Source organism: Salvia hispanica, chromosome 5 (assembly GCF_023119035.1).
Source record: "Salvia hispanica cultivar TCC Black 2014 chromosome 5, UniMelb_Shisp_WGS_1.0, whole genome shotgun sequence".
NCBI classification, from domain to species: Eukaryota; Viridiplantae; Streptophyta; class Magnoliopsida; order Lamiales; family Lamiaceae; genus Salvia; species Salvia hispanica.
Window position 1 is genome coordinate 17,888,757 of NC_062969.1, and position 23,889 is coordinate 17,912,645.

At 38.0% G+C, this 23,889-nt stretch overlaps 3 protein-coding genes and 1 long non-coding RNA gene across 5 annotated transcripts; 3 read left to right on the plus strand and 1 right to left on the minus strand.

Annotated features, from left to right (window-relative positions):
- Positions 1-1,708: 1,708 nt before the first annotated feature.
- LOC125190447 (bifunctional purple acid phosphatase 26-like) lies at positions 1,709-6,078 on the plus strand. Its single transcript, XM_048087761.1, has 10 exons — positions 1,709-1,813; positions 2,002-2,187; positions 3,034-3,234; positions 3,460-3,571; positions 3,761-3,987; positions 4,136-4,274; positions 4,444-4,664; positions 4,949-5,070; positions 5,180-5,341; positions 5,791-6,078. Exons 2-10 carry the CDS (start codon positions 2,023-2,025, stop codon positions 5,867-5,869), a joined length of 1,428 nt encoding a protein of 475 aa, XP_047943718.1. The 5' UTR covers positions 1,709-1,813; positions 2,002-2,022; the 3' UTR covers positions 5,870-6,078.
- A 7,628-nt stretch (positions 6,079-13,706) lies between these two features.
- On the plus strand, positions 13,707-17,282 carry LOC125190385 (putative chloride channel-like protein CLC-g). 2 transcript variants are annotated; one of them, XM_048087680.1, is made up of 7 exons: positions 13,707-13,879; positions 14,094-14,294; positions 14,374-14,551; positions 14,715-14,977; positions 15,070-15,339; positions 15,422-16,550; positions 16,677-17,282. In XM_048087680.1, the coding sequence occupies exons 1-7, from the start codon at positions 13,731-13,733 to the stop codon at positions 16,812-16,814; spliced, it is 2,328 nt and encodes a 775-aa protein (XP_047943637.1). In that variant the 5' UTR covers positions 13,707-13,730; the 3' UTR covers positions 16,815-17,282. The 2 variants fall into 2 exon arrangements, with proteins under 2 accessions (XP_047943637.1, XP_047943638.1); XM_048087681.1 differs by having other exon boundaries at positions 16,680-17,282.
- Positions 17,283-17,415: 133 nt separating this feature from the next.
- LOC125190386 lies at positions 17,416-18,711 on the minus strand. The gene is made up of 2 exons (XR_007170906.1): positions 17,759-18,711; positions 17,416-17,571 (listed from the first exon to the last, which is right to left on the minus strand). It is a non-coding gene; the product is annotated as an uncharacterized LOC125190386 (long non-coding RNA).
- Positions 18,712-20,104: 1,393 nt separating this feature from the next.
- LOC125186599 lies at positions 20,105-22,934 on the plus strand. Its single transcript, XM_048082994.1, has 3 exons — positions 20,105-20,693; positions 21,719-21,903; positions 22,214-22,934. Exons 1-3 carry the CDS (start codon positions 20,231-20,233, stop codon positions 22,697-22,699), a joined length of 1,134 nt encoding a protein of 377 aa, XP_047938951.1. The 5' UTR covers positions 20,105-20,230; the 3' UTR covers positions 22,700-22,934.
- The last annotated feature ends 955 nt before the right edge of the window (positions 22,935-23,889 follow it).

The window sequence follows — 23,889 nt, forward strand, 5'->3', positions numbered from 1 at the left end:
TGCTACTTTACTATACCATGCTCATTTTCTCTCTTATTTTACTATACTATTCTCTTAATCTTTCTCACTTTACCAATTATATCTTACTTCTATAACCATATTCATTGCCCATATATAAAAATATTATTAGTACTATTTGGTATGTTTGCATCAGAGAACCAAGGTCAGATGGAATTAATAATGTATATAAAGAGATTTATATTACTATATAGTTTGGAATCATTGCTGCTACTTTGTCGAATTGTTTTTATCCTTTTTCTATCACATGTCTTAGATACTTTTATATTACATTGATTAAATAATAAACTAATGAATTCACAAGTCCATTTTCATTCCGTCCTGTAATATAAATCATATTTAATTACTTTTAAGAAATGTAAAAAAACTAGATAGAATAAGCTATTGGAATATGACTCTCAATTACATAGGAAGTGTTATATTGCTAATTCAATGTACTTAATTACTAAGTACGACTAAATAATAGTCATAAGATATTTAAATCAAGAGCCTGGATCACCAACTCCGGAATGTCAATACGATAAAAAAAATATATAAATAAGGGTATTAAGGTCAATTTATAACAAATTAGTTGTAACTAATTTTTGAAAAATATCTCATAACTTTAAAACACATATAACTTTCCCGATTTAAATTATTATTTTGCACAACATTTATCAAATTAAAGATAATTTTATAAGGATTCTAACGATATTTCACTTGCATATGTTCCAATGTCAAAATTTGAAAAAAAAATTCAAAAATTTACAATTTTTTCTACAACAACAAATGTCAACATGGTACATAAAATATGTCAACATAATACATGAAGAATGTCAATATAAGTAATGTGTTAATATTCTCAAAGCATTGTGTTGATATTTTCGAAACTTTATATTGTCATTTTCATCCAAAACCTTAATTTGATAGCTTTTTTTTTATTTTTTTTCGATTTCATTAATAAAAATAAAAATTACACATGGCAAATTTTAGACCACAAGATGTAGTTGTAGTTAGCATCTAAAATCCTATGATCTTAAATTAGTTGTAGTTAGCATTTAAATGATGCGTTAGCAATTGATCACTCTCCACTTATATATATATTAATTTTATAGTAATAAAATATATTTGGAATAAATTGGTGGAATGTAAGTTCTACTTACTATTTATGATAAAAATAAAATATACTCCATCTATCCCAGTTTAGGTCTGCAATTTAGTTAGGTCACGAGTTTTAAGAAATTGTTGAAGTGTGTAATAATTGAAGTGGGGTAGTGGAAAGTGAGACCTTTTTAACTTTTTATGTAAAAGGTGTTTCTTTTGTTTTATTTTTATGAAAATAATGTCATTTAAGTGTAAATTTCATTAATAATGATACAAAATTTTATGCTCAAATATTGTAATTTTAAATGAGACTCTTAAACTGGGACGGATAGAAATTATAAAACATGACTCTTCCTTAAACTGGGACAGAGGGAGTACTCCCATAATGAGTGGCTACTATTATAACCCCGTGAAAATAAATATTCCACGTGACAAAGAGGTCAACATCTAAATTTACACTTTATCGAGTAGGAGCAAATAAGAAACAATATTGTGTTTCTAAAAAACACACGTAATATTGGAAATCACTCTTGGCCAATCATTTCAACTTACACCTTATCGGCTATGAGTCTCAAAAACACACGTGGGGAAATAAATCACTCTCGGGTGTGTGCTAACTTGCGCCTCCCATCACAAAATAAATATCGTCATCCATTTCATTCAGAGGCAGAGCAGTGAGAGTGTGAGACTAGCTCTCGCTTCCAATTTTCAGGTGCATGTAGCTTCTGCTCAAACACTCGTAAAAATAAAGTCAGCTTGCTATAGAATTATAGATTATTTCACAAAATTGATTTGTACATCTCTATGACTATTTTTAAGTATTTGTATTGCTTTTTTGCTATTACTGAATTCTACCTTTGGTTGTGGTTTTGTTCCATTTATAATTATAATCATGTTCAGGAGCAATCGAAGGGGCTGAAAATGCTGTTTAAAATACTGGTCTTGTCAGTTCTGGTGTTGAGCTGCGCAAGCCATGGGAATGCTGGCGTTACTAGCTCCTTTGTTCGTTCTGAGTGGCCGGCTGTTGATATTCCTCTAGACAGTGAAGTTTTTGCTGCGCCTAAAGGTTATAATGCGCCACAGCAAGTAAGCTTTCATTTCGATGATAACTCTATCATGTATAATAATAGTCAATATCTAAGTAGTATTAGATTAACCATATCATATGGAAATGGAATCTTTGTTGCAACACCAAATTATGCTCATATATTTGGTTTGGCATGTAGTTTAATAATGGACGCAGGGTCTATAAATGATATGTAGAGTTCCGTGACCTAGGGGTGGTTTGGTACGGTATACCATATCGTATACCGTACCGAAAGTTATGGTATGACAAAAATCATACCGAATTTTTCGGTATACTGGAGTTCGGTATACCAGAAATTCGGTGAGGAAGTTTTTTATACCGTTACCATATGGTGTTTTCGGTATACCGTACCGCATTCCGGTATATCGTACTTTTGCGATATAACGAACTGCGGTACAGCATACCGTTATATCTGTTATACAGGAAAAAAATCTATTATATCCAAAATACTCAAAAGAACAATTCAAGTGTTCAACTACTTCAAAAATTTATAACAATCAAATCTTGTTCATACAGTCATTCTTTTTAAATTTTAGTACTCCATAAATATAACATTATATATGATAATTAATCAGTATACCGGTATACTGAAGCATCGGATACATCGACGATTCAGTATGCCAGTATATACCGGTATACCGCGGTATGGAAAATCTAATATCTTACCGTACCGGATCTTTCAGCACGATATCATACCGTACAGAAAACTACGGTATACCAAAAAATTGATATTTTCGGTACGGTAAATCCGGTATGTCGGTATATTTCCCCACCCTACTTCCGTCTTTTACCCTGAAACGTATCTTGTATAGTATGACTCTGACAAGACAAGACTTGTTTCTCAGGTGCATATCACACAAGGGGACTATGATGGGAAGGCTGTGATCGTTTCATGGGTTACAGTTGATGAACCTGGATCGAACAAAGTTAGATATGGCCTATCAGAAATAAAACTTGATTTGACTGCACAAGGCACTGTGCACAACTACACTTTTTACACCTATAAATCTGGGTATATTCATCAGTGCCTGATTGAAGGTCTTCAGGTAACTATTAACCAGATTGAATGTTCTGCAATGACATGACATCAATGTTCTTAGTGCTGAAAATTTGAGGCAATCTGCAACTTTTTCTATCCAAGTTAGAAAACAATTTTTCATCTATTTTAAGTTTTAAAGAAAGCGCAACTTTCAAACACTGGATATGCACTTTGGCTTTAGCCTACTCTCCAATAATCCTATTGGAATTATAGGAGATGTTTTCTTTTTCAGTATGACACCAAGTATTACTATGAAATTGGAGATGGAGATTCTTCTAGGAGCTTTTGGTTCCGGACACCCTTACCAGTTGGTCCTGATGCACCTCAAAAGTTTGCAATAATCGGTCAGTCATCTTTCATCTTAAAGGTTTATCTACAGATGTCTTCAGATGTTGGGATTAGCCAGTAGCCATACAACTAAATTTTCTCTTTATAGTTGAGTTTAAATTGTATAATCTTGAATTGTACTTTTGTATCAGTGTATGGTAGGACCTTTAATCCAAATTATTCAATTTCTCTATTTCCTATCTCAGGAGATCTTGGTCAAACATACAATTCCCTTTCGACTTTTGAGCATTTCAAGCAGACTGGCGCAGAGACTGTTTTATTTCTTGGAGATCTTTCATATGCTGATCAATACAAATATCATGATGTTGGTGTTCGCTGGGACTCATGGGCTCGTTTTGTTGAACCTAGCACAGCTTATCAGCAATGGATGTGGTCAGCTGGAAATCATGAAATTGAGTACTTTCCATACATGGTAAAGTACTTTCCATTTGAGACCTAATGATCCTTCAAATTTTTTATGCGTTATTAATACGTGTGGACAACCATTGTAAGATTTCTATGTGTACGAGTTCTTTTTTTTTTTTTTTTGGCTTTTAACAACTTATTTTCCTGATGTTCAGGGGGAGGTTACTCCTTTCAGAAATTTTCTTCAGAGATACCCTACTCCTTACCTTGCTAGTAATAGCACTAGTCCTCTGTGGTATTCTGTGAGAAGGGCTTCTGCTCATATAATTGTCCTGTCCAGCTACTCTCCATTCGGTAATTAGCCATTTCTATTGCATATTGGCTTGTTATTTTCTTTTCTTTGTTAGTTCATGTGATTTTTATTATTAGCTTTATGCATGAAGCAGATACCCTTCACCTGCGGTGTTGTTTTCTTTCTAAGTTCATTATCATTGTTGTTCTATATCCTTATTTATCATTGCAGTGAAATATACGCCTCAGTGGAAGTGGCTTAACGAAGAGTTTACAAAAGTCGATAGAGAGAAGACTCCATGGCTTATTGTGTTGATGCATTCTCCAATGTATAACAGTAATGATGCTCATTTTATGGAGGGTGAAAGCATGAGAGTCGCGTTTGAGAGCTGGTTCTGTCAATATAAAGTTGATATCGTCTTTGCTGGTCACGTCCATGCATACGAAAGATCAGTAAGACTCTTGTTAGGGTTTTTCCCCTTAAGACTTGAATCATTCATGCATAGGCTGAACATTGTTGAAAACTCAATCTGGTTTGAGACAGATAGTGTGCCTCATCATGCAATTCTTGGGATAGTTTTCAACAATGTTCAGCCTATACATGAATGATTCATGTTTCAGTCAAGATGTTGATGATCATTTGCACTCACGTGTTGCATTTCAGCTCTGATTTTCGTCTTCCTCATTATTGTTGGGCTTTCTTCCAAGCTAGTAATAAAATATTTTTCATATTTCAGTACCGTATCTCGAACATAAAATTCAATGTATCAAGTGGTCCTGCTTATCCTGTACCTGACAAATCAGCACCTATTTATGTAACTGTTGGAGATGGAGGAAACAAAGAGGGTCTTGCTGAAAGGTAATCCATGTTGCATTTTCCATAAAAAGGAAAGCCATACTCCTTAAACTCTATTCTCCATATGTAATGTTCAATCTTTGTTTCAATAACATATATGTTGGCTCTGCAGATTTAGAGATCCCCAACCAGACTATTCTGCTTTTCGGGAAGCCAGCTACGGACATTCTACATTAGACATAAAAAACAAGACACATGCAATTTACCACTGGAACAGAAATGATGATGGAAAAAGGATCCCAACGGATTCATTTGTGCTACTCAACCAGTACTGGTCAGTCCATTGATACACGTTGGAAGGTGTACAAGCGCGGAGTGAGGGAAGTCGTTTGGCCCAACAATGAGTCTCGGCAGCTGTTATTTGTTATTTTCCTGATTTAGTTGTTGCACTTTTTTAGCATTATTGATTATTGTAAGCCTATAAATATTGAGCTCTCCAAAGATGACAAACCATCTTGGAAACTTGATCTTTTGGGCGAATTAGCGCAGGCCTCCTGTGAGGATTTTTACCTTCAGTTCTTGTTCGTGTTCAATCAAATAAAGCCGAGCCATTTTCCTCTTTATTTATCATATTCATTGTGTTCTTGACAAACAGTATTCGAGTGAAGTAATTTCCACAGCACTCCTTGTGCTCATATCATCCGGCGGCCTATTCTTCTTTGACTCTCTAATCAGCTATTATGCAGAAAAGAAAGAGTAAAATATTTGACTGGGTTGATGCAGGGGACTTAATCGTCGGAGAAGAAAACTGAGGAAAAATCATCTCCATTCCGCCTTGTCCGATTTACCTCTGGTACTGTGAATTTAGCGTTCAAGCGCTGTAAGTTCCTTTCGAGTACGTATGGAGTCTCATTCTTATTCAGATTCAGAAGTTGTTAGAATAAGCTACCTCTGGCCAATGGGGAACCTTTACCTGTAATAAAACTTTGTTTCTGATATTGTGAGACTGAGCTTTGATGCATGTATCTGTGCTACATATATACTGCAACTGGAAACGAACAGCATTTGGAATGTTTTTTTAGGGTATTAATAATGGTTTCTTATTTACTCCCGGTGACTCAAACTCCAAACTTATTGGTTAGAAGAGTCTCGTCCTTACCTGTTAAGTTGTGCTTCATGTTCTAACAATATTTGGAATGTTATTTATAAACTCATGGTGTCATATATACCGCTTAACGTCTACATAGATTTATATTTTCCAACCTTCAAAAAGTTTATAATATACACTACTAGTATGTTAAAATTCTAATATCTTGTCCCACATCGGCTTGGTGATAACCCTCCCCCTTATGAGGCCTTTTAAGGGGTGAGTGGCCCATTTCTAATATAGTATAAGATACAAATATAAATGATACAAAATGCATCCATCCAAAAACACATGATATAAAATGCAGTTTCGTATTGTGTTAGGATTTTTCTGCCAATCTTATTTTAGGTGTGAATGCCTCTTGAGATTCTTTAGGGTCTGTTCGGTATATGAAATTGAATTCGAATTATAATTTAATTTCAAATACTTTGTTCCATATAAAAAATTTAAAGTTTATGATATGCAGAACGTTGCGGCTGGATCAAGGTATCATTTGATTTGTATAAATACAAATGCATACACAAAATAGAATTGTCGTATGCATATGCATATATATAATATCCTGCAAGTTTTCCTATAAAAAATACATTATTATATAAAGAAATCTCAAATATGTGAGTATAAAATTAAATTTTAGATTCAAATGGACAGCTCGCCTCCATGCATAGCAGGCATGTTTTTTGCCATCATTAACAATTCAAGAAACTTTTAATAATTTGTTATTTCACTTTTGGGAAAAAGTTTATTTCTTTTAAAACTGAGATTCCTTTTAAAACTGAGATTTGTAACACTGAGATTCCTTTTAAAACTGTACAGGCGACAGCTGCAACGACTGTTGGTGTCTAGTTGTTGTTCTGATATGGAAACCGTATTTAAACTATAAATGCTCGAAAGGAAACATATTAGTAGTAGTAATTTTTTAATGTATTAGGTAATAGGGATGTCTATCTTTTCTAATATGCATGACTGCATCTCACTCATAAATTTAATAATATATACCGTAGTTGTACCTATTTCAATAAAGTACTAATTAAGTATCAATACTAATTAGATCTTGACCAAGTTTGTTCATGGACAAGGGTTCCTAGTCTTTTACAAAATATACTTCATTCGTTCCAAATAAGTGATTAATTTCCACATTTTGATTGTTTCATTACAAGTAAATAATTTCTATTTTTAGCAAAAATAAAATATATAATCTCTCTTATTTTATTTTCTTTCTCCTACTTTATTATCTTTTTCTCTCTATTATTTTATTCTCTCCTACTTTATTCTTTACAATTAACTATTACTTTTAAAAATCACGTGTCAAAAAGAAATCTCTCGCATGCGGTGGGATGGATGGAATAAATCACAACAGCTTTGATTAGTCAGCCATTTGGAATCTGAGATCTCTTGTGTAGATAAAACATCATTTTTAGATCCTTAAAAGATCTTTGTTCTGTAAGACACATATTAGGTAGAAATTAAAAAGGGTTGACTCAATAACGTATGGAGTCATGAAACGTACATTAAATAAAATTGACTATATATTGGTATGGTCCCAACCTCCTCAACCTACTGGATAATAATGTGATATTAATGGTCACAGTAAATCTAAGTAACTTAACCTTTTTGTATATAAATCTTGTTTGTTGAAGGGCCCATTTTCAGTCCAATTTTCAGCGATAAATCAGTTTTTTTGGTAAGTTAAATATATAATAAGACAATCCAATTTTCACACTCAATTCACCAATTATATATTCTCTAGTGTACGAGAAATAGTCCTATTTATGGACAACAGAGTTTAATGTACATCTATCAAAGTCAAAGAGGGAAGGAGAAAAGTTATACTACACCCGTCAATAGAAAATAAACTACTTTTACCATTTTGGACATTCCACCAAAATTAGACCAATTTTTAAATATAAAAAGTTTTAAACAATTAAATACTTAATAATATATACCCCGCATTCCGTAACACTACTTCCACATTTTTCCTTTTCTCTCTTACTTTATCAATTGTGTATTTAAACTTATGTCATATACTACAATTTACTCAATTTGGTAGTAAGAATTTTCATGAATAGAAATGAGAATAATTTTGATGGACATGTCAAAATGGATAGACTATTTTTCGTGTACCGAGTGAGCATATTTTTTTTTCTTTCCATTTTTAGATAAGACTATTAATTTTTCGTGAAATCTAAGTTTACTTAATTAACATTTTTACAATAAACCTCAATTATGCCCAAATTCTTCGAGTTGACGTTACTAACGAAAAGAATAGTTTTCAATGCAATAATTGGTTTTTCTTTTATGGGAATCATCTTTATGGGAATCTATTTTGAAGAAATAAAACAAAAAAAGTGGATACAAAAGATTCCACAACTTAAGTTGAAGAGGAAATGAAATTGAGAGGGTGAGGGTTCAGTCGACAACTTGTGCTGATATGGGGCTATTTCTAATATTGAAGGCCAATAAAAATTAACAAGAGGTCATCTCAGCACCTAAAAATCTAGAATTTTGTGGAACATATTCAAAGAGGGCAAACAAGATGAGATCCCATTAAATTTCGATTTATTGCCCCAATAAATGTGCAATTATACAAAAACGACTCAACAAACGAATACTCCCTCCGTCCCAGATTAAGAGTCACATTTTGCCATAAAAGTCCGTCCCAGTTTAAGAGTCATTTTTAAAAATTTTCATGTTTGATACAATTTTATCCCATTCTTCATCAAAATTACATAAAAATGTCATTATCTACATTAAAATAAATCAAAACAAAAATCAAAAGTCAAAAGGGACACACCTTCAACCAACTCCACCATCTCACTTCATTTATCACACACTCTATCATCTCACTTCATTTATAACACACTTCACCATCTCACTTCATTTATTACACACTCCATCATCTCACTTCATTTATTACACACTTCAACTCTTTTTTAAAATCTGAGCCATAACAATAAGTGACTCCAAATGTGGGAAGGAGGGAGTATAGAAGAGCATCCTTAACCCTGGCCCGGATTTGGGCCGCAAGTCCCCTCCACGTCATCATTCCCTCAAATTAGGGGTTCCAGGCAAACAACTCCATTAACACCGCAGGCCACAACTCGGGCCACAACTCAGGCCACAACTATTCATTTCACAACATATTTTAATCGTAAAATAGAATACGTTGAACAATTAAAACCGGGAAAATTCATTGTTCAGTCAGAAAATAGGAAAAGAAAATTACAAATCCTAGAAAATTTTTTTACCAATACTAGAGAAAGAAAATTACCAAACCTAGAAAAAAGAAAATTACAATACCTAGAAAAAAGAACTACTTTTTTCTTCATTTGTGCGCGAAGGTATTCGATCATCTCATGGTGCAATTCGAGCTCGTACTCCGACATTCTCGAGGTATCCCTCGATGTCAACTCCGTCAGCTGGCCCATCCGCAACGTAATACTCATATCCGACATAGAGTTTGATATCTTGTCCAAGGAAGGATTGGGTGGCGGCGGCGGCATAGCGGAGTAGCTCGCAGTTGCCTTCCCCTTTGCTTTCCTCCGCCTTTGTGCCCATCGGACGGCTTTCAGTACCAGGAGATGAGAGAAAGAAGTCATCGTCTGTCACGTTGAGGTCGATTGGCGGACCTCCTTCGCTCGAAGTGTAGTGTCCGGCGGCGACTTTGGTTCTCTTCGCCGCCGCTTCAGCCCCACCAGTGTACTTCGGGCTCTTCTCGACAAGCTTCCAAACGTCTCCCGTCAGCGAAGTAATCTGCCTTGGCCTTGTCCACAAGGTCCATCTCGCTGTGCCCGCTCGGCCACATCCGGACTACGTTAGTCCACTTGCCATTCCACTTGTTAATCTCCTTCTGCACCCGACCCCAATGCTTGCGTAGCTTCACGTAGGTACGCTCGAACGAGCCTTCGGGTCGACTAGCGTTGTTCTTATCCGCAATCCGCTGCCAGAACGCTTTGTCGCTTTGCTGGTTGCCGATCCCAGCGTCCTCGGAGACGTCGACATAGTTCTTGGCCAGCCACATTGTCTCCTGCGGACTGTACTTCTTCGGCCCATCCTCATCGGCAACCTTGCCCTTGCCCCTCCGTGGAGCTGGCTCCATATCGCTGATATCGTACTCATCAGTGCTAACTGGCGATTCCATGTCAATATTGGTAGGCAGCCCGGGACTAGGCGTTGCATCTGGATCGGGTGTCGGCGGCACTTGCCAGTTCTGGGAGTTCACGAAATCGTCCATCTGGCGTTGGTCGCTGTTAAACCAATCCATAGAACTCAAAAAGTCTTGAAATGCTAGAGGATTGAGAGTGAGAGTTTGTGTGGAAGAGTTACAAAAAATGAGCAAATATAGTGTATAAATAGAAAAAAAAAATTGAAATTTCGTGGGGACTTGCGGCCCGGCCCGAACGCAATTAACGCCGGGACGGGCCGCATCCGCTGCGGCACGGGCACGCATAACGCCGGCCGGGACGTGACTCGGGAGCGGCCCCGGGACGCAACTGCGTCCTCGGGACCGTCCCGGGCCGGGACGCACGGTGCTCCAACACTGTTCTCGGGCCGGGACTCGCGATTTGCGGCCCGGCCCGCCTGCGTTATCGATGCTCTAATACTCCTCTTTCATCCCCTATTACTTGTCACTTTTCGATCTGTCTACCAATACATGTTACATTTACTTCTATTTTTTGGTAATGAAGTCCACATTTCACTACCTATTCGGTCATTCTTTTCACATTTTATTATAAAACTAATATTCTCGTATATCTCATAAAAGTAAGATATTTTATTTTGGGATGTACCATAAAAATATCCTCTTCTATTTTTGGTGATTTCATTATCTCTAAGAGCATCTGCAATGGTCGGCTAGCGACCGGCTAGCCGATTCGTCGCGCTAGCCGATCGGCTAGCCGAACCATTGCAATCGGCAAACGCGATTTCGGCGAGCGGATCGGCGTGGGCTGGCCGATCGCTCGTCGCTGGCCGAAGCGCTAGGCGATCGGCTAGCCGCCATTGTGGAGGCCCGATCGGCCAGCGATCGGCCAGCGCCGATTTTCGATTTTTTTTTTTTTTTAAAATCATATATAAACGCGATTTTCATTTCATTTTCATTTGCACCACTTGTTTTAACGAGTTTTCTCTCTCTCTAACTTTCTCGTTCAAGAGCATCATCGAGTGATGGATCACAACAACGAGTCCAGTCCGGCGACGAGCGGCTCTCAGACTCCCACAGTACCCGTGGGATCTGGATGGGGGCAGATGGGCCCGGGATTTAACATCCCTTGGAATCAGATGATGGGGATGATGGCTGGTGCGCCGGGGGGGCGATGGGGGGGAACCAGGGGGGTATGCCGGGGCGGCGGGCAGGGGAGCGGCGGGGCAGTCGGCGCCCGAGTGGGGGGGGGTGGGTGGGTGCAGGGGTCACCGGGAGGGGACGCGGTATATCGGCCCTCGCTTGATTTTTGACGGCTTCGTCTCACACGTTGACCCCTGTGGAGACGCGGTTCTCTGGCGATGACCTTCTGTCATTGCATGATATGGGGATCGATCTCGGGGACGATGATACTCCCGTTCCAGCGACGCCGGCCGCGCCGAAGAGGAAGACGAGGGGGAAGGGGAAGGGCAAGGCGGTCGGGCGAGTCATCGCAGCCCGCTGCCCCTGGCCGGAGGAAGTGGACGGAGGATGAGTATGCCGCGGTGGCCAAGGGGTGGTTGGAGGTGTGCGACGATCCACTGGTTGCGAACAACCAGCGGGTCGTCAACATGTGGCGAAGATCGGGGCTGCCTATAAGAGCCACCGCCCGCACGGGAAGGACTTCAACAGCAACGAGGAGGTCCGGAAGGGGTGGAAACGAGCACCAGGAGACGCGCGGATGGCCGTTTTGCGAATTTGTACGCCAACGCCCTCCGTCGCCCTCGGAAGTGGGCGAGACTGAGGACGACGCCCGGAGGATTGCCATGAGTCGGTTCCTCCTTGGAGGGGAAGTATAAGGAGTTCACCTTCTGGGAGTGCTTCTTGTTGTTGAAGGACTCCGAGAAGTTCCGGGCGGGGTGCGACGCCCAGGGTGGCCGAAGAAGCAGCAACTTAACTATAGCGGCGACTACAGCGGCAGCAGCGGCGCGGATCCCACGACCTCCCCCGGATGCCGAGGAGTTTCCATCCCCTCCTTCATTTACCGGTCGCCCCCGCCCGGTTAGGACAGAAGCGGGCGCAGCGGGCTCGAGAGGGCGGATCCCCCCTATCGCCCCGCGAGGTCCAGTCCTCCGCCCTCCCAGCCGCCCCCACTCGAGTACACTCTCCATTCGCGTAACCAAACGCGGGCTCGGATGTTACAGGTCTTCCGAGAGTGGAAGAACGCCACCGACCCCACGGAGAAGAGGTTTCTTTACGAGATGCTCGAGAGCATGCGTGCTGATTCAGAGATCGCGAGGTCACGGCTGGGGGGTTCCGACGTGGGCTCGATACCACGGGTGGCGGCAGCGGCGGCGACGACGAGGACGACGGCGACGGCGATGAGGAGTAGAGAGTGGCGGGGCTCGTGTGTTGAAGCCCTTTTTTTAATGGAATGGATTATTTTTCCCGTATATGTGTCGTAAATTTAATTCCGTATATCGCAATTTTAATTCCGTAAATGTAGTATATTTTGAATTATTTTTATTGCGGCTTGGCCTATAGTCTGGCCTAAATCTGACGTGGCAGGTGGTTTTTTTAGTGTTGCTGACGTGGCAGGGGAGAGAATGGCTGGCCTATGGCTGGCCTAAACACCATTGCGGATGCTCTAATAAGGTGGATCTCATTTTCCATTAACAATGCTATAATTATTTTATTTATATCTCTTTTACTTTATTAATTGTACATTAATTCTTACATCATTCTAAATATTCATATTTTTGTAAGACGGAATGAGTATATAAAAATAGAATTGACATTGTACTAATGTTTCTAACTCACTTTTTATTATATTTCTTAAAATCTATATCAAATTAAAACGTGACATTCACTCGAGTACCATCCTGCTTATTTATTTGGCTGCGATGACAAAATCCACCACAAAAAAGGACTGAGAGTGAGAGAGGTTAGTGATCGAATAATTATGTTTGTGATAATCATACGTTAAGTTGTTTTATATTTTTGGCAAAATTTCTCCCTTTTCTCTTTCTCTTTTGCATGTTTTAACTCTATATTTTAATCTTTAATATATAATTTCTTAAATTTCATATTCAAGAGAAATCGTTAAATGAGTGAATACTCTACTCCTTCTATTTTTCAAAAATAGCAACTATTTTCATTTTTTATCGTTTTTTATAAATAAAAACTATAGAATCTTTCTATTTTAGGACATGAACCCTACAATCCACTTATTTTACTTTTACTATTTTTTCTCATCATCTCTCTTGTTTTACTCATTTTTTTTCATTCTTTCTTACTTTATCAATTCTTCCTACTTATTTTTCCAGTTATGCATTAAAACCCGTGCCGTTTGAAATGTTTGAAAATAGAGTGGGTAATAATAAAATAAAATAAAATAAATTAGCCCTCTTGTATCAAGTGTTGAATTTTCGATTTCTGGGAAGTGCATAGAGGCATATGAATAGCATGTCTTCGACCATCCCGCTGCTGGACCCCGATGAGCAGGGCGTACCACCGCTCTTCCTCCGCCGCTCCGCCTCCAACACCACCTCACAACTCGCCATTGTCGGCTCCAGTCTCTGCCCCATCGAAAGCCTCGACTATGAGTAAGCAAGCCTCCTGCTTTCTCACTTCTCAATTCCACATCACTTTATCCAATTCCCCTTCGTCCTTCTCAAATTTCTCTCTCTCGAATGTGTTTTTGCTCTGAAAATTAGGTTTCAAAATTAGGGAGAGTGTTTACTAAGACAATTCCTTCCATAGTTTTTATCGGATCTATCTATTTCCTCTGGCATCTCACCTTTTTTTGTTTTTATGCAGGATTATAGAGAATGATTTTGTGAGGCCTGACTGGCGAAGTAGGGAATTGATTGAGATATGCCAATACACATTGATGAAATGGATACTGTGCCTTCTAATTGGCCATATTGTCGGTCTACTTGGATTCTTCATCAACCTCGCTGTGGAAAATCTAGCTGGTCTCAAGTTTGTTGTCACCTCCAACATGATGCTCGCCAGAGAGTAACAGACTTTACATTCATCTATCTTTGATTTTATACTATTTTTATAAAATTACTTACTAGTTTTTAATAATGGACAGGTTCATGATGGCTTTCCTCATTTTTTCATCTTCAAATCTAGGCTTGACATTGTTTGCAAGTTTGATCACTGCTTTTGTAGCCCCTGAGGCGGCTGGCTCAGGTATACCGGAGGTTAAGGCTTATTTGAATGGTGTAGATGCTCCCGCAATATTTTCACTCCGGACTCTGATTGTCAAGGTATTTTAATTTGTATGATTATCTCAACGAAATGAATGTATACCGGAACGCCAGTGAGACTGCAGTTTTCTTCAACTGTACTGTTCGTGTTTTCCTACGTTATTTAATCATCGAACTTAAGCTTTTGAATTTGGGGACCTTATTTGAAAGTTGCGTAACACAGATAGTTGGAAGCATATGTGCTGTGTCATCATCGCTAAATGTTGGAAAGGCGGGGCCAATGGTTCACTGTGGCGCTTGCATAGCTGCATTGCTGGGTCAGGGTGGATCGAAGAAGTTTGGATTAACCTGGAAGTGGTTGCGGTTTTTTAAAAATGACCGTGACAGGAGAGATCTTGTTACTTGTGGATCTGCTGCGGGTATAGCAGCTGCTTTTCGTGCTCCAGTTGGTGGTGTGCTGTTTTCTCTTGAAGAAATGGCATCTTGGTACTACTACCTTACCAGTTAATGTTGTTCAAAAATATGTGATAGTGCGTAAATGTGGACTGCTTATGCTTTATGTAATTTCTTTCCTGCAGGTGGAGAGGCGCTCTGTTATGGAGAACTTTCTTTACTACAGCTGTTGTTGCTATAGTTCTCAGAGCTCTGATTGATCTCTGTTTGAGTGGTCAGTGTGGCCTATTTGGAAAGGGGGGGCTTATAATGTATGATGTCACGTCGGTAGATACTACCTATCACATCTGGGATGTACCTCCAGTTCTTCTTCTTGCATTGGGAGGTGGCATATTAGGAAGCGTATACAACTGCCTGCTCAATACAGTTCTCAAAACTTACAATGTAATTAACAAGTAGGTCTTCGAATCTCATACTACTTCTTTTATGAGTTTCCTATGCAAACCAATTCAAGTGTGTACTTATCATTTATGCCAGGAAAGGAGTTGCTTTAAGAATCCTGTTGGCTTGTTCTTTATCAATCTTCACTTCTTGTGTTCTATTTGGACTACCATGGCTCGCCTCCTGCCGTCCGTGTCCATCTGATCCATCAGAACCCTGCCCTACAATTGGCCGTTCAGGGAATTATAAAAAGTTCCAGTGTCCTCCTGGTTACTACAATGATCTTGCTAGCCTCTTTTTTAACACTAATGACGATGCAATCAAAAACCTCTTCAGCAAAGGCACCGACTCTGAGTTTCAACATTCATCAATGCTCATCTTCTTTGCTGCCTGTTTCTTTCTCAGCATTTTCAGTTATGGCATTGTTGCTCCGACAGGCTTATTTGTGCCGGTCATCGTAACCGGTGCTGCTTATGGGCGTTTTGTTGGAATGTTATTCGGTTCAAAATCAAATCTAAACCACGGACTCTTTGCAGTTCTTGGTTCTGCCTCCCTTCTTGGCGGATCAATGAGAACGACTGTTTCTTTGTGCGTCATCGTTCTTGAGTTGACCAATAACCTATTGCTGCTGCCACTTATAATGATAGTTCTTCTCATATCGAAGAGTGTGGCAGACGTCTTCAATGAAAATGTATACGACCTCATAATGATGTTGAAGGGATTACCTTACTTGGAAGATTATGCTGAGCCATATATGAGGCAATTAACAGTTGGGGATGTTGTTACAGGCCCGCTACAGATCTTTCATGGCTTCGAAAAGGTTTCTAATGTTGTGCACATTCTCAGAACCACGCGACATAATGGGTTTCCTGTGATAGACGAACCCCCATTCTCCGAGTCCCCTGTCTTATATGGTTTAATTCTCCGAGCACATCTTCTCACCTTGTTGAGATCAAAAGCTTTCTCACGAACTCCATCACCTGTTAGCCAAGATACTATTGCTCTCTTTTCAGCTGATGATTTTGCAAAGAAGGGTTTGGGCCATGATGATAGAATTGAAGATCTTGCATTGTCTGATGAAGAGATGGAGATGTACATAGATTTGCACCCATTTGCTAACACATCACCTTACACCGTCGTGGAGACAATGTCGTTAGGAAAAGCGCTGATGCTTTTCCGCCAAGTTGGCTTGAGGCACCTGCTGGTCATTCCGAGGTTTTCCGGGGTACGTCTCTCCCTTGAGAATTTTATTGATAAATATAGTGTTTCCTTATAGCACTCATGTTCTAGTTTTGGTACTTGATATCTTAATCTTTTTAAAGTTACTGAAATTGATATTGTCTGCCTTAAGCAGAGACATCCAGTTGTGGGTATTTTGACAAGGCACGACTTCAGGCCGGAACACGTCCTGGATCTGCATCCGCTTCTGGCAAACAGCAGGTGGAAAAGATTGAGATTACGATTCCCTCAACTAAGGAAGCTCGTTTGAAGAACCTAAAATGGTTGGAACTAGCTCTTGCCCCCCTGAGCAGAAAGCTGCGAGGAATATTCATCAATCCACATAGACCTAGTAAGTCGTAAGTGAAATGCCCAGTTCTCCTAATTACGTACAACAAGAGAGAAAATTTTGTGCATTGGCACATTCTATTTGATTTATTACCACATCGAACATAAGCCATCCACCAAATACTATGCTTTATGAGCATTCGACATGCTTTGGAGAAACGAACTATACCTACAGTCCTACATGGCTTAAGAAGGGAAATAATCACTGTATATATTAACTGCAACACAGAAAATAGTTATACTGGATCAGTTGGTACATTTTGTCCTCCATCCCGTATAATGCCAGACTGCGTGTAGATTGTTTGAACTGTAACATACTGGTTAAAATATGTTTCACTCTTTTATTCCACTGTAAATAGCTATGATCAAGTCCCATTTAGGTTCTTGCTGATAACTGAGTAATATATTCTTACACTTTGCTTTTCTACCTGCAAAATCTTTGTGATTCCTTTGTTGGTTTACCTTTTTATGAATGTGTAGAATAGTATAAAAACAAGTCATAATAAGAAAGGGAAGTACAGTCATAGAGAAGCTAGAGTATCCCTTTATTCTTGCTGGAAAATTATTACTTCTAACTTATGTATATATATATATATATATATAGAGTATCTGATAGCCCTCAGTCTTGACCGTGGCTGGTGTACTCGAAATATTCAGCAACACAAGCTGAAATAAACACACTGTTGATGAAATGAAGTTATTTGTTTGCACATATAAATTGTTATCTTTAATGCAAATTTTCAACAAAATCTTGTTGCTAAATATTACCAGTCGTGAACTTGAGAACGACAACTATGGTCATGACAGCCCAGATATCATTCTGGGCTCTAACAAACACAGCAAAAAAACCAGTGTGAGAAAACCTACCTTGAGGGCATGAAACAGCCGACATGGATGTTCTTGCCCGACCCACGAACGTCATGCATGTAGATTTTGCTAGCACAGTTTTACGATCTTTATCACATCCATAGTGCTTATCCATCCCTAGAAATCCTCAGCTCCATTCCAAGAAATTAAATATGTATAAGATTAATCAATCTTCAGAGAAAAAGAAAATGTAAATGTAATGTGTATATGTGATGGGAGAAAATGGAAGAACCTATGCTGAGCAAGAGTTATGCCATATTTATATGCAACAAGTAGTGATCTTTAGTGGTTGAAAATTTGGTACAAGTGAAATTTAGCATTATTTAAAAAGTGAAGCTGCAGACATGTGATGCTGTTAATTTATGCTATGTTCACATGGTTATGGTTTGAAAAGTCACATGATTAAGCAGGATTTGCTACCTCAAGATTTTGGCAATTGCCAACTAGTTTTGGATGCTTATTCAAATCAGGCAATGCTGAGTACATGCTTTAAATTTTAATACACCACAACTTTTTTAAACTCCAATCTCATATTTTAACCTACAATAGACATGAAAGTCATAAAGCAGCTAAAGGTGAAAACAATCTGGCCAAATATTAGTAAATGAAACTGAAAAGAGTATGTCTAACTTACTCTAATAAACAAATCACTATTTAGAATTTGAAAAAGTAATACTGAAAATTTGACAATAAAACAAAAGGCAATTAAGAATTTAAGACCCTACTTTATACTTCCTTCTTCCACACAAATAGCCGGAAGTATGATTGAAAACTACATTAACATAATTTCTTCCGAATCTAAGTAAAAATGCGAAAACTTCCAAATATTGCATGGACATGATTTACATGCACAAAATATTAGACTAATAGCGATTTTGAATCTTTTCCAAAGACTTAGATACCGAATAAACTAAAACATCAACACATAATACCAACAACTTCCAGATCTAGAATTAACCTATGGACTCACGAGAAAGTGAGAGGCAAGAGAGAGAATGGAGAGAAGTGGTAGGTTTCAAATGTGGATGCCGTTTTGGGGGATAATATATTGGAGTATATATAAGTATTTGTAATGGCATTTATGTAAATTGTAAATGCAAGGGCCAATGTTTTATGTACAAATAGAAATGATGAATGTGGACATTAATTTGTGGACATATCAAAATAAATGACAAATATGGACATTATTTCGTAGATGGGGGAGTAGGTCTTATCCCCTTAGTTTTGAATGGTTTTATACTATTTCAGTCCAACAAAAATAGTCTCATGGCTGGACGACACGAGTTATAATGAGAAATTAACAAAGTAAGAGAAATAATGAGAAAAAGTGGGCAACGTGGAAGAGAGAAAGAGAAGTAGAAAATGTGGATAAAGTATGAAAGAAAAGAAGAAAAAATAGTAAAGTAGTAGAGAGAAAAAAGGTAAGTTGAATAAATGTTACTTATAAGTTGTAAATAGTATGAATATAAGAGTATTGATGGGATTATTTTTTGTGGATGGACCGAAATAGAAAAATGACACTATTTTTTTGTGGGTGGAGGGAGTATTTTTTTGGACATATTAAAGTACGCTAATTTCATTGTAGAAAGTGGAAAGGGACGTAAAGTAGAGATCAAATGAAGAAATCAAATGAATCATAATAATACTCCCTCCGTTTTTTAAAAATAGCAACTATTTTCATTTTCGGCAGTTCCTTAAAAATAGAAATTTTAGAATTTTTCTACTTTAGGACATGGACCCCACAATCCACTCTCTCTTACTTTACTCATTTTTATTTTCCCCTCTTTTACTTTACTCATTTTTCGTTTCCTCTTTCTTACTTTACAAATTTTTCTCACTTACTTTACCAATTGTGCATTAAAACCCGTGTCGTTTCACATGTTGCTATTTTTTTAATACGAAGGGAGTATAACAATACTAGTAAGTCATTGGGTTGGACAACAAATCAGAGTACAGAACAATACTAGCGAGTCACTCGTTTGGACAACCTTCCAACTTAGTGACTCGTTGAGAAACATTCTGACTCCACAGAGTCGTTGGTCATAGAGTCGTTGGATTGGATATTCTACATTTACTTAATTCACCTAACACAATTTTCTTAATCTCCATGCTGAAAAGAAACGTCTCTAAAACTATGGAACGAAGGGAGTATGTCAATTTGATTAACAAAGAGGGAGTACTTTCGTTACATTTTGTGTTAAACTATCTAGGATCAAGTACTATACTGTTGTAATCTTGGAGCTTAGTTGTAATTAATTAGAGAAAAACAATCTTGTAGCTTAGAAAAATAATTAAACTCACTGCTGAGTAATCACATTTAATGTCTGAAAATCGAAATAAAAAAGCAAAAAATCCATCAAAGTTGTTGGAACAATCGCTTCAAAACACAACGAAATTAACCTTAAACCCTTGGATTCAATCAACATAAACTGCAATTCTAAATTCTTTCTACAATAATCGAATTGAAGAAAAATGTCATCTTGGATCCCTTCACTCTTCAATCCCTTCACCGACGACGACAATAATCTCAATCCACCCGAGCATTCCTCACCCCCAAAAAGCCCTGCTGCCGGCGCTAGGGATGATCTCTCAGCCGTGTTCCGCGGTGTCGCCGCCTTTCTCGCGCCTCCCCCGGCGGCGACTGCCTCCTCATCTGAGGCAATCGATGGGATTAAAAGTGATTTGGCTGAAATCCAGGGCACATTCAGATCAGGGCTATCGCTAATCTCGTCGAAGATTACTTCGAATCTACTGCAGCTACAGAATCAAATCAGTGATGGAGATGGGAATGATGGCGTGGAAGAAGAGGGGGAAGAGGAAGATGACGATGAGGAAGATGGATTGGGGATTAGTGAAGAGATTTTGGAATTTGTTTTGAAAATCTCGAGGCGGCCGGAGCTGTGGACTGATTTCCCCCTTTCCATGCCTGAAATTGGTAATTTTATTTGTAAAAGTTCTTATTTTTCCTTTTGTCCATTTTGATGGTATGTACTGATTTCATACTTATATAAATGCTATGTGTTTCCTGTTGTTTTTTATGATGATTACAATTCAGTGAGATTTTTGAGTTGAGGTTACTGCCTATTGATCTTCTTTCAAGATATCAACCTATGGTTTCATGAGATTTCAGGAAGACTTAAATCTGGAATGAGTTTGATAGATCACTTGTATACATACAAGCATTTGTAGATACAATGTTGGGCAAACTGACCCATGCATTGTGACATTCATGTCTAGATTCTTGCAGTTAGTTGATTTTCTCGAACTCTAGAATCACGAACTTACAGATTATTATTCATGTTTAGTAAATATGTCATTTGATTGATGGTTAAATTGTTGGCCAGTCCCGGTTGATCTTGAAACTTTATGCAGTGAGGTCTAGTTAATGCATGATCAAGCTGATGTATATTCGTCTACATATTAATTTTTACCAATGTATTTGGGCGGAAAAAAAGGTGAACATATCTCGACATATTGGAGGTATTTGGCTTTGGCTAGACTGTGGTATTTAGAAGGTGTAGTTAAGAAGGAAAAATGTATCCCAATTGGATTTTTTACCAAATTATTTAGGCTCGAAAATGGTAAGCATATCTAGACTCTGGCATTTAGAAAATGGTGATGCAGTTATGATAAGTTTGAATGGACAAACTCATATTCGGCTGTTGCTATTTGGTATTATGATATAGATGAATTTTGGTGTGACTTAAATAATGATTTTAATAGACTAAAGGTATACCTCTATTCTATGCTAGAGGTACTCATACAAATGTCTGAAAATGTGTGTGTATGTATGTTGTCTGTGTGTAATTGTGTATTGGGAAGAGGGAGCTTTCTTGGTGGTTTAGCTCTATAAGCTCAATGCACCACTTTATATCTACTTACCATAAGAAACATAAAAGAAATAAGACTCGTATGCTGAGGGGTATGTGATCTGATGCTGACTAAGATACTCTGTTGCAGATTTTCAATTGTCAAATTATCAGAAAGAGCATGCGGAAAATATTGACCATTTGGTACCTGACTTTGAGATGCTGAGGCAGAAACTATGCAGTCAAATGAGCAAGGAGAAGTTTTGGCTTATATACTTTATTCTACTTCTTCCCAGGTTGAATGAAGAAGATCTGAAGCTTCTCTCGACTCCACAGGCAAGGCTTTATCTGATTTGGGTTTATTGCTTGACATTTTCATTTCTGTTGAAAACTATGTAGCCAGCATCAGATGATCACAATAGTTAGGTCATTAGAAGGATCATAAGTGAATTTCTAGGTTCATTTCTCTTGTTAGTCATTGCATCAACTTATACAGTTATGTATAGCAAATGACATGATTGTAGCGAATTTCTCTCTTTCTGCTCTTGTTTACCAGAATCGAAAGAGAATAAAAGGATTCGTTCTTAGCTAAGACACCTGTTGTTCATCATTCAAGCACTATCGTCAAGTTATTGGTTTTCTGCAGGTTGCTGAAGCAAGGGAGACACTTTTGAAGCAACTTCAAAATAAGAATGCTCAAGAAACCTCCGGAAACCCTGACTCATCTGATGCTAAGGATGCATCATCTGAGACTGTAAATCCAACTCAACCCAGCGAGACTGTTGAAGAGCCTGAACCTGAATCTGAATCTGAATCTGTATCTGGTCATCAGCCAGAGGAAGTTGAGGCAGGCCCGTCCGCTGATGCTCACAAGCAATCTCCAAACGAGGAGGATGTTTCATTTAGCGATCTTGAAGACGAGGAAAATGATGATCCGTCAGATAAGCTATCAGCACGTAGAGCATCAACGAGCGAAAAAGCTTGGGTTCAACTGGATGAGAACTCGGGATCTCAGGGTTCTAAGCCAAACGCAAGCCACAATGTTTCAAAGGATAAAGAATCAGAAGGTGAGGATTCGAACGATTGGCTCACTGTTGATGATACCGATTTCGACAATTTGGGAGCAGTGTGAAACTTCTACCATGTGTAAATTTATTTCTCCCTTCCTATATTTTTTTTTCTTTTACATTTCTGTGTAGAAATTAGCAGCCTTAGTTGATTAAAGGAGGATGGGCGATATTACAATGCATGTCAAGAAATTGCTTTCTTTTTCTTTTTTTTTTGGTCATTTTAGTGTTGCTTATTTTCGTCAACTGTGATATGTGTGTTTAATTTGTATATAAATTAATGTGTATTTTTTGGGTGTAGTAATTTGTAGTATATGAATGTCATCAAAATTCTAACCTTTATATTGGTTGTGGTATTTATGTATAGTTATCAAGATGAGTGTGCACTCACAGTTTTCAAATCTGGCTTTAAATATCCGTGGAGTTTGTGTAATTCTTCTCTTTTAATGTAAATTTTGGGATAAGGGTGTTTGTGGTTTATATGTTGAACATTAGTAGAGCATCCACGATGCCGTCCCCTGCCACAGGGTGTCTCTTGATGGAGGGTTGAGCCCTATCTAGCAGGACCACTTGCCCCACCACGTAGCGTGCTGTGGTGGGGCGGTGACGCCCACCCGCTCTCGCGAGTGAGCGTCATTTGGCATTAAAAATTTGATTCTTTTTTTCAATCAGGAAAAAATTAAATTAACAAAAAAAATTTCAATTCTTCAAATATTACTGTTTTATCTTCCAAAACATTCCAAAAATATATCTGAATACATCATTCATCACATAATTTTTTTTAATAATTTTAAATTATATACTCTCTCCGTCCCTCTATGATAAAGACGTTTTATTTTAAGCACTCATTTTGGAAAAATAATAATAAATATTTAAAATAGAGAAAAAGTAAAGTAAGAGAGAGAATAATATAGATAAGACTCTTCTTTGTATTATTCCTTTTTTTACTTTATTTTTTCTCTACTTTAATTGTTTATGAGTATTATTTTTTCAAATGAGTGCTAAAATGAAACGTCTCTACTACAAAGGGACGGAGGGAGTAATTTTTAATGTGATTTTTAACTTATAGAATTTTTATTACTCTCTCCGTCCCTGAAAAGTATGAACATTTGGTTTGACTCGGGTTTTAATGCATAATACTTAATTGGTAAAATAAAAAAGAGATAGATAAATAAAAGTTTTAAAATATTGTTAATGGAGAATGAGTCTTGTTTCATTAGTGGAGAATGAGTTTCAAAATTAGAATGTTCATATT